The sequence below is a fragment of the Etheostoma spectabile genome, chromosome 8 (genome assembly GCF_008692095.1).
Source record: "Etheostoma spectabile isolate EspeVRDwgs_2016 chromosome 8, UIUC_Espe_1.0, whole genome shotgun sequence".
Taxonomy (NCBI): Eukaryota; Metazoa; Chordata; class Actinopteri; order Perciformes; family Percidae; genus Etheostoma; species Etheostoma spectabile.
Window position 1 is genome coordinate 23879230 of NC_045740.1, and position 11003 is coordinate 23890232.

At 40.1% G+C, this 11003-nt stretch overlaps 1 protein-coding gene across 1 annotated transcript in view; it reads left to right on the forward strand.

The window, feature by feature from the left end:
- The first annotated feature begins 1358 nt into the window (after positions 1 to 1358).
- The window catches only part of LOC116693535 (hydrocephalus-inducing protein), a 109106-nt gene continuing 99461 nt past the window's right edge, over positions 1359 to 11003 (forward strand). Inside the window, exons 1-5 of the mRNA XM_032522524.1 lie at positions 1359 to 1549; positions 1702 to 1769; positions 1916 to 2159; positions 8758 to 8854; positions 9487 to 9493. Of these exons, the coding sequence (XP_032378415.1) occupies positions 1359 to 1549; positions 1702 to 1769; positions 1916 to 2159; positions 8758 to 8854; positions 9487 to 9493 (607 nt within the window). The remainder of the gene's footprint in view (positions 1550 to 1701; positions 1770 to 1915; positions 2160 to 8757; positions 8855 to 9486; positions 9494 to 11003) is intronic.

An 11003-nucleotide genomic window follows, 5' to 3' on the forward strand; every position in this document is an offset into this window, starting at 1 on the left:
AAGCAAAGTGGCAGTTGGTCAAGGCCACAATCCGTTGGTGCAGACAAAGGTTAGACAGACAAGTCTGAGCAGACCTGTGCCTGTCTGTTTTTGTCAGAGAACAACAACTCCTCTCAACTATGTCTGTTTTTCACGTTCCTTTCTCCGTCAGTGTATGACGTCCACAATCAAACTGGAAGCACCACAAATTAACCCCTAAGTCCTCCTAAATGCTTTAACTGCTCATTGCTATTTGATCTCAGTTCATTTTCGTATTAGACACTACAGTCATGAGGCCCACATATATTCATTTCTTCTCAGTGGTAGTAAAAGGTTGTTGGGAAATTTGCATGTGGCTGTCACGTGTGTCTTCGGAGCCGGAGGCCAGATTTACATTAATTTCCATGTTTTCTGAGGCAGGTGGCGACCTGACCAGCCTGGCTCAATGACAGTCGGACTGAAAACTACCATACCCTGATTCCTCACTTTGCAAGAAGCATTAGAAGCTTATTCAGCAAAACTGCATGATTGAACTCGTATGCCCTTCAAAAAGTTCAGAGACAGAGAAAAAAGTAGAAAGAAGTTGCAGCAAAGTTAATGTTTAGCAAGTATGTAGACATTTTACATTTGGACAAACATTTAATTTAGCACTTTAATCTGGACACATGAAATGAATTTTTTCAATTCACCTGGATAAAACCAGTGTTTGATATGTAAGACAATCTTTGTAAACCTTAAGTTGTCACTTTATAAATGCATTTGTGTTGGTAAACCTCCGACCTCCTTGTTGTGGAATGTTCCCTTGACCTTACTTACAGTATGTTTTTTGGTTTCTCTGTCTTTAACTTTGGTTGTGATCTCTCCTCTTTCTTCTGCTGCACTTAGGCCGTGAATCTCGGTTGCCTCTCACAATAAAGGCTGAGGAGTGGGACCTAATCTCCAGCTCAACTATGACCTGATGGACATAAGAAATGTTTCATGGTGACACAGACAATTGAATAAGAAAGTTAAGCCAAAGTGAACAGTTGTGTCCCTTCAGATTTCTGATCAATTATCAACACAACATGCTGCTAGTTGAAAACAACTAAAAACTTCAGTATGTTAAAGAGAATATAAACCAGCTGAAATAGATTAACAGGAATGAAATACAGGAATTAAAGTGACAGTGCCGTGTAAAAATTACAATTACTTCAAAAAGCAGCATCAAAAAGAAAAGTTTGAAAGAACTGAGAATTGCAGGGGACCTGCAGTTTTCTAGGAGTTTGTTTTAGATTTGTAGTGCATAAAAACTTAACATACAAGAAAAACATGACATGGGTGTTGAATCAGCAGATCCTTTGTTTTTCTCCAGATGGAGTTGAACAACAGAGGACTGATTGATGCTCCTTTCAGGCTGTCAAGCCCCAACACCACCTTCGGCCGCTGTTTCTCCCTTCAGTCCTGTGGAAGGTGTTGTTCCCACTGGGGCCTGCCAGATTGTGAAGTCCCTTCCACAGTTGCATCTTGGGAACTTTCATGAAAACCTGCTGCTAACTGTCACAGGACCCCAACCACTGACTGTGACTTTCAGGTGAAGTTAGCCAGAGTCTTTACTCAGATTGTAATGGAACATTCAATATAGCCGAGCAAATAAAAACTCGGTCTTGAAATTTGTTGCAGTGTTACTTATTAAAATACCAATGTTTCTCATGGCACATGTTTTTGGCTTCTTCTTTTTTTCAGGGGTTGTGTTGTTGGTCCCAAATTACACTTTGATGTTTCACAGCTCAATTTTGGAGATGTAGGCTTTGGTGAGTTGCAACATTTTTCTTGAGCTTTTTAATTTTTAAGTAGCTACATACGATAAACTTCAGAGAATCTGAACGTTCAGGAAATAAATGTCCTCCACCTCAGCCTCCTCTTTATGTTCCCCTTTGCCATCTAATGTTCTGTGCAGGTTTCCCACTAACAGTGAAGTGTAGCCTATTCAACGACTCCTCTGTGCCTGTTACCTTTGCCCTGCATGTCGAGGGAGACGGCTTGGGGTCTCCCAGTGTTACTAGTCTCAAACAGGCGTCCAAGGTGTCCATGAACATTTGGGAAGGCAGTGCTGCTGGAGATCTTCATGCACGGCCTGTGGAGTTCACCGTCACACCCCTGCTGCGGGCTCTGTGTGTTTCCTTTTCAGGTGTACCATTGAGGTACATGAATTACAAATGAAGGGGAACCCATTTGAAAGAATACTTTTTAAAATCAATGTTGAAACTAGTAGAACCTTTTTTGTTTTTAGAGTATGCCAAAACTGACTAGGCGGTATGTTATTGAAAAATATATATATATACATATATATATATATATATAATACAATATATATATATAGTTTTTTTGCCATGTGCACATTACTATATACAAGAAGTAGTTGTTGGTAATGAAATCTTAGATCTCAGGCTCCCCAACAATGCTAATTGAATATGTAAGAAGAAAAACACAGCTATGAAAAAAAAGAAAGAATCAAAAGCCGCGTTTTTCAACCAAAGGAACTTTTCTCTGGAACTACAACCTTCTGAGGAACTGACTGACTGCAGACACCAGAATCTAAATTAAGTTTCTGGGGACATTTTCCGGGGCCTTTTGTAATCCCCCAAAAGACTCTGATCAGAGGTAATACTAACCGCCTTATTCATAAAACAAGGAAGTACTCTCATCAATTTTTGAGCTTTTAGGACAAGGGGAAATAGAAATGCGGCTTAAGAAATACTGAAAATACTGCAAGTCAAGTATGGAATAAAATAAAATAACAAAAAAAAAACTGATCTGAATGAATCACCTGAATGTAAACAGGAACGGAGTAAATGTATTTGCTGAGAGAAGTATAATAATATACTGTACATACACCATATATATATATACACACACATATATATAATACATAACACATAGTACAGCCAAATGTTTGGCACACCTTCAGTGTACCCGACACACGTTTTCTTAAATATTAAGTAAAGTAAATAAAGGTAAGGTGACAATACAAGGTATGTACAAAGGTATGGGATGGTTGTGGACCGGATGCGTCCAGTCTCCCGGCAGGCGGCAGGCAAACAGTTTGTAGCTGAGTGATTGGGCTCCCTGCTAATCCTGTGGCCTTCTTCCTGCACCGCTGGGTGTATGTAGTTTTCCTTGGATGGCAGCCCCATCTTGGTGATGCTGAGCATTTTAACCCCCTCTGTATGGTTGATGGTTGAGGTCGGTGCAACTGCCTAACAGATGGTGATGCAGCTAGTCATGATACTCTGAATGGGTGCAGCCATAATCATTAAGTGTAGCTGCAAAAGAGATAAGCAGTGCATCCCCTCATTAGATATCCTACAAAAGAATATATTATAATATATATATATATATATATTAAATATATATAAAGAAAAATCTAAGCCCCTTCATCTGAATATAACAAGAGGCAAATTAATACTTTATGAACAAAAGTCCCATGAAATAATAAAAGTAAAACTCATTTATTTATGTTTTAAACTATATGCATAATTTATATATTTATATTTACATATATTATATATTGCCTCATTTCAGAATTTCAGAATTTATTTCAAAGGCATATTTATTTATGTATGTATTTTCCATTTATTTAACTTTGAATAAAATGGCATTCCATATTGATGTGAGCAATTTTTTTCTGTATGTTTTTAACCTTTTGTCGTCTCAATACTTTGATGTGTGTATTATGTACACAGGTGAAGCTGTGCTCCAACACAGTCAAGCTACAGTCTGGCGCTGGTGGTGGATGTTCAGGTGGTCGGGAAGAAAATCCTAACTCTGCCTATCATAGCCAGGTCAGACACATTACAGATGGGAACATACACACACGCTCTTTGATGTGCATACATACGCAAACATACTCATAAGATGGCATAAAACAGCAGAGGTTGCTTTTTACAAACTGACCACCACTTTCTCTTAAAGCAAGTGTCTTTATTCTGGCGTTAACCTCTTCTGTGCTTCTGCTGTCTTCTGGCTCTTGCTGATGCTTTACAAACTGAAAATGCAGTCCATTGAACTTCCATACAAGTGTCGACAAATTGGTGGAGTTATTGTTAAATATTCAGAGCCTAATTTGCATATAATACATTGAATGTCCCCTGCCCATCACTCAGAATAGGGCATTGGCAATCTGAATTCCTGCTGCAATCACCGTCATTGTTAATTCATGAATAAGTTCTAATTAAGACACTGCAGTCGGCCATATTTGATGCCAAATACTGTTGTGATTGATACACAAACCTCAAATCTTTTATTCTCCTCTCCTCTATCTGTCTATTTATCTTTGTTAATAGGTGTTTGTTCCTGATATTGTGGTGAGACTCCAGTCTTGGACTTTCAAGGTGTTTTCCTAAATCACCGCTATGAACAGCAAGTGCGGCTGACCAACACCAGCACTCTGCCTGCCTGCTACGGCATGCTGGACCAGGTATTGTATATTACATATATGCAGTGATGGCAGTGTACTTATAGAACAGGGAAATGCAAGCACAAAACTGTCAAGGGTTGCATGCATTTATTTATTTTATTACTTTTTATTGTTTTTCTTTTAACATAAACTATGTATGTGCCATCTGGCCCGGAACATACAACATAACATAACGTGACGGGGAGGATCTGTGCGTCAATCGACACAGTTTACATACGTACATCACGCATAAGAAAATATAAAGATGCTGTTTGAAGATAAGGAAAAAAGAAAAAGGTTCTTGATTTACGATTTAGCATGATGAAGGATATTGAGCACCAAGTAAAACAGCAGCTGAACACAAACACATCACAAAATAAAATTATAAAGATACTGCACAAGAATAGGAAAAGAATTTCTTATTAAAAGAATTTCAACCTTATTTTGACGATTTATATAAATCAGGTCTTACAGATGCACATAGCTCACTCAACCATTTTGACCATTTTTCTTCAAAATATCACTTGGTTCCGTGGTTTAAAAGTAATTCTTTACATCACATAATTTTATAGATTATCAATCCCTCATTTATTGATGGTTTGGTTTTCTTCAGCCATTTTCTGGTCAAAGCCTTTTTGCACCCCACTAACAACACACAAAAGGCATTTGTCCGCTTTGTATATTCAAAACCATCCAGATGACACAGGTACATGACTTTGAAATTTAGAACCATTTTCCTTTAAAAAACAGCCTCCAGAACCCCAAGAACCTCCCTCCAAAATGGGGCCACAGAGGGACAGCTCCAAAAATATGAAAAGAAATGCCAAGTATTCCCACAGGACCTCCAGCGGGCAGTCTGATTTGAGTAGTAGGCCTTTTGTGCGGAGAAAGAAAGATCAAGTCACATTTTTCCAATTGAATTCCCTCCAGGGGGGAGCTTGTCACTGACCACTGCTGTTTCCAAGTCCTGTACCCCTCCTCTTGTGACCTGTAAATCCTCCCTCTGCTCCCATCTTTCCTTAATGCCCAATGTATGTCACTTTAAGGTCTTGAAGAGCTGAGTATAGTTTGGATATATCTTTTGGAAGGAAACATTCCTGAAGGCCCCTGGAAGATGTTAAGAATTTCATCCCTCTCTGAAGGAACATTCCTTGGGATTTCTTGTTTGCAAAATCCTGGATCTGCAAATATCTAAAATAATCCTGGTTCTGTAGGTCAAATCTTTCTCTCAGGTCCCGGAAACTCAAAACTTTATTCTGCTCTAGGAGTGTGCTATCAGTAAGCCCATTGTCCGTCCAGGTTTTGAATCTTGCATCATAGCTTTGGTACAAAATCCGGATCATATGCTAACCATTTAAACACTTCAGTTTTTCTCTTCATTGATTTTTTAATTATTTCACCCAGTTGTCAAAGAGCCAGTTACCATGGATTGTTGGGGTCTGAGTAGCAATCTGTCATGAAGGATCTCCAACCAACTAACCACTGGTATTCCTAATCCCATTGTCATTTCTATCTTTCCGTTTTTGATCTATAATTTGGAGTACACCATCCCACTGGTGGCCGAATTTGGCTGCTCTATAGTAATTTCTCGAACGGGAGGGCTAGTCCCCCTTTGTCCTTGGATGATTGTAGGGTTTTATTCTTCCCTGCCCATATAATCTGGAAAGTATTTTATCCCACTCTCTAAAACCAATCTGTTTTTCTTTATTGGATTGAGAGAAATAGATATAGGAGTCTTGGTAGAATGTTCATTTAACCAAATCTATACGAGAACTGGTGTTAAGATAGGTCAAGTTCATCTATTGATATTCATTTTAATTTATTTTTTGAGGGGGCCATAGTTAATGTCTTCTAGTTTTGATGTGTCTAAGGGTAGATAATTCCTAAGTATTTTATATAATCCTTGTCCCAGTCTAGATGGTACCTGGAGCCGAGACAGTGGGCGATCAAAATAAAACTAAGAACCTGTTTTTTTTTTCTTATTTAATTTATATCCTGATATGACCCATACTCATCTAAAATAGACATCAACGCTGGAAGAGATTCTGTTGGGTTTGAAAGGCTAACAAGCACGTCATCTGCAACAGGCCCACTTTTGTTCACCTGCTGCCATACTGACACCTGTGATCTTGTTTGTTCTGCCTAATCCATTGTGCCAGTGGCTCAATAAAGATTGCAACTAGAATTGGACTCAGGGGGCAGCCCTGTCTTGTTGATCTCTCTAGCAAAAACGAGCCTAAGAGCTCTCTATTAACTTTTAGCTTTGCTGATGGTTTATCGTAAAGGACTTTTAAAGTATTAATAATTACTTGATTAAAATTGAATTTCTCCATAATGTTGCATAGAATTTCCATCGGATTGCATGCATTTTTAAAGGTCCCATATAACGCAGATTTTTCAGACTCATTCTTGTATTGGGTTTTTACTAGAATATGTCTACCTTCAATGTTCAAAAAAATACTTATTTTTCAAATTCTGTCTTCTGTATTCACAGTCTGTCTGAACGCTCCGTTTTAGCCAAGCCCTCAGAAATGGCCTTCTTTGAAGCCAATTGAACATGGTGGCCTAACAGTGAATTGCATTTCCTAGCACAGCACGTGATGCGGACTGGTCCAAAAATACTTTGTCCCATTGACTTATATGGATCGATATGTCTGTATTTTTTTTTAGCGTCACAACCCCCGTGAAATGACAGAATTGAATCCGTAACATTTGGAAAGTGCACAATTAAATCATTTTATCCTTATTCAAGTTAGCGGAGTGCTAAACCAGAATAGCCAGCTGGGCCAGCTGAGGTTTGTAGTGGCCTGCTTTATGGGCCGCACAGTGCTGATGCAGTGTAGATTACCGTGTAATTTCTGGCTCCTAAGGTCTACACTACTGAGCACTCAATAGAATAAGGGCTCACCTCCAACTCTGTATCCAGTTCTTATCATAAATCCATGGTTTTAGTGCCTGTCTTCTTAAGAACCTCTCCCGAAAAAGCCAGCCTGCTTTGATGATTGGTCAGCGCTTCTGGGTCTTCCACATCCAGCTCTTGTCATTTCTCGCACCGTCCTTGCAACCAGGAATGACTGTAGCTGCACTTTAAATTCTGCTTTTCTAGTCTTAACAATTACTCAAAGTGCTTTACACACTACAGCACCATTAACGCACACATTCAGCTGGACATTCATCACACACAGGTGACCAAGGCTTCCATGTCTGCCACCTGCTCACAGACATACCGATTGTACACACCAATTGCGCAGCTTCAGGAGCATTTGGAGTTCAGTGTCTTGCCCAAGGACACTCTACATTAATGTATTTCATGAAGCAACAGAAATTCAAGTAAACAGCTAGCCTGGCTGTGTCCAAAGGACAACAAAGTCAGCTTTCCAACCCCCCCTAAAGATAACTAACACGTTATTTCTTTATGTGTTTCTTGTACTAAAGGCACAGGAACTTTCAACGATATCAACTTGATTGGACTTATATTAGCTTTTGCTGAACTTTAAAATGGATTTAGCTTGGAACTAAGACTGGTGTTTTGACCCTCCGAAGCAGGGACTTTCTGAAGTGTTAAGCTAAGCTAACTGTCTCCTTGGTCTAGTCTCATATTACTGACATTAGAGAGGTATCAACTTCTCATCCAGCTCTCCCTAAGGAATCCAGTAAAAGTATTTGCCAAAATGTTAACTATTGCTTTAATGAATCCAATGCCTGTCATTATCACTGTGTTAAGACTCTGACCCTTGTTAAGACAAAAATAATAAATATTGTTTTTGGAATCAAAATAATCATGCCCTACTTACAGGGGCGGCTTGTGGCTCAGTGGTAGAGCGGTAGCCTACCAATTGGAAGTTTGTGATTCAATCCCTGGCCCTGCAGTCCCATGTCGAATGTTGCTTGGGCAAGACCTGAACCCCAAGTTGCCCCCATGGTGCGTCATTGGAGTGTGAATGTGCGTGAGTGTGTACTGATGAGCAGTGTTGTGTACGGCAGCCTCGGCCACAGTGCATGAATGTGTGTGAATGGTTCCTTTACTATGTAAAAGCGTTTTGAGTAGTTGTTAAGACAAGCGCTGTATAAAATACTTCACATTTACAGCAAACTCCCATGAAACTGTACTGGTACAAATGGCCAACATTCAAATCACTGTCAGCTGTCCACTCCTGCCATGACAGGGCAGGGAATATATATTACTTTTAAAACCATCTGTCTTTTTGTACAATAGTTTTTTGGCCTTAATGTTTGCTTAAAAAAGTCATTTTCTGTCTGGTCATCACCTTTTTCAGGAATATGAGAGAGTCTGCCACTGCTTTTTGGCAGTTTCAAACCCAGAGGTTGATTCTTCCTCACAGTTCAGAAGAGCTTCCTGTGTTTCTGCTGGCTAAGGCCATTGGAAGGCAACAGCGCACTCTACGCATTGCTGTGTTTGTAGCTTTCCAGCCACCCCTGGTCAGTGGAAGTGTGTTGTGTGTGCGTGTGTGTGTTGTGTGTGTGTGTGTGTGTAAATGTAAATGTGCTGTATTTATATAGCGCTTTTCCAGTCTTAACAACTGCTCAAAGCGCTTTTACATCTACAGGAAACATTCACCATTCACACACATTCATACACTGTGGCCGGGGCTGCCGTACAGGTGCCACCTGCTCATCAGATATACATTCATACCACTCACACTCAGATGCGCAGCACCGGGGCAACTCGGGGTTCAGTGTCTTGCCCAAGGACACTTCGACAATGACTGCAGGGGCGGGGATCGAACCTTCCGATTGGCAGGCAACCGCTCTACCACTGACCCACACCGCCCTGTGTGTGTGTGGTGTTTGTGTGTGTGTGTGTGTGTGTGTGTGTGTGTGTGTGTTGGGTGGTGGTTGTGTGTGTGGTTGTGTGTGTGTGTGTGTGTGTGTGTGTGTGTGTGTGTGTGTGTAATTCTGTAAGTGTTAATATCGTTGCTGTTACTGGTTGAATACTCGCATAAGGGAGTAATTTTGAGTAGTTTATCTGAATACAGGCACATACATATGCAGGTGTCTTTCTCTAAATTACTCAGTAAAATGTTTCTCTAATCTGCCTTTTTCTGTTCCAGGAGTGGGGTTGTCATGTATTGGCAGGACCAATAGTTCATGTTCAGAGCCCACAGCTGGACTTTGGCACATCCCGGTTTGACGGACATACTAGAACGCTGCAACTGTCAAACCAGTCACCTTTCCAGCCCACTTTACTGCTTGCATGGTACAAACACACCACACAGACACACCCCTTAGTCCATATACTGTATAACGCTATTAGATAAACGCCACATGCTAATTAGAGATAAATGAATAAACGGTTTGATACATTCAAATTTACAAGCCCTGAAATCAGTGGTAAGATGTTACAAGGAGCATACAGAAATTAAATGCTTTTCGTGGTGGATTTAATACATACCTGTCGAGCCATCTGTCCATTAAGGGCTAGATTTCTTTAGCAAACCTTCTGTCTGTTTTCCCCTGCTGTTTGAACATTAACATCATTCTATATGTAATGATGAGTAATATGTTTCTAATGCTTTGCTATCTCTTGCAATAATTGTTGCCAGCTCAATTGTAGTCCTACCCAGAAGAATAAGTGATTTTCCTTTAGAGTGTGCTCTCCTTCGTGAACCAGTCAGACTCTGACATTTTGTTTGATTCAGGACATGACTGGAATAGGTGGGCTGGATCTGGACGCTGATTGAAATGCTCAACTTGGAATCTCTTGCAGTGTCTGGTGTTTATAGAATTTTATACACAATAATATTTAATCTACAAAACAATACACGTCTACAATGTTGAAAGATTTGAAATACATAGAGGGAGCACAGACCCATCACAAAAACTCTTAAGATTGAACTATAATCTTCCACTCAGTTTTATTTATCATACTTATTACTGTGTAAATGTAACTGTACCTTATCTTGAGATCTACAGTCTTTCTGAAAGCTCTTCTGCTATCACGGGAAGCCAATGGAGCAAGCTTCTGCAGGAGCTAGACTCAATACTTCCTAAGCAGGTATAGAAACAACCCTGCATGAACACTAATTCAAACACACACAGGCAACCCTGGTGTAACTGCAGTTGTGTGACCCGTCCTCACCTCTAAGGCAGTGTTGAGGATGAGTTTTCCCCCTGCACTCTCAACATCAATCGATGCAGACTCTCCTGGAATTACATTGCATCTCGCTCATAGGCTGGCGCAGGGAGCCACACAAGTAGACCCGATGATGATGATTGTGGGGATATTGTGAAGGTATCCACACTTGCTTGTCATCTAAGTGACCATCTGAGAGAAATGAACCACAACTCCATCCCTAATAAACAGGATTTAATTGATTATTTTATACAGTGTAAAGATATCTAGACAACCAGACTGTGTAATGTGAAAAATAGTGTCCAGTGTTCCCCTAGGTTGACTGTTTAAGTCTGGCAGATGGTATACCACCGCTCCAAATTCCGTTCTCACTTAACACCTTTTAAGTTTGGTGCTAGATTTGTGCGGTTCATGTGCTCTTGATAGCTGTAAGCATACAGCACTGATTTGGATTCAAAGCCCTCTTACTTGTGCTGCGCCAAAAGCAATCCTTGC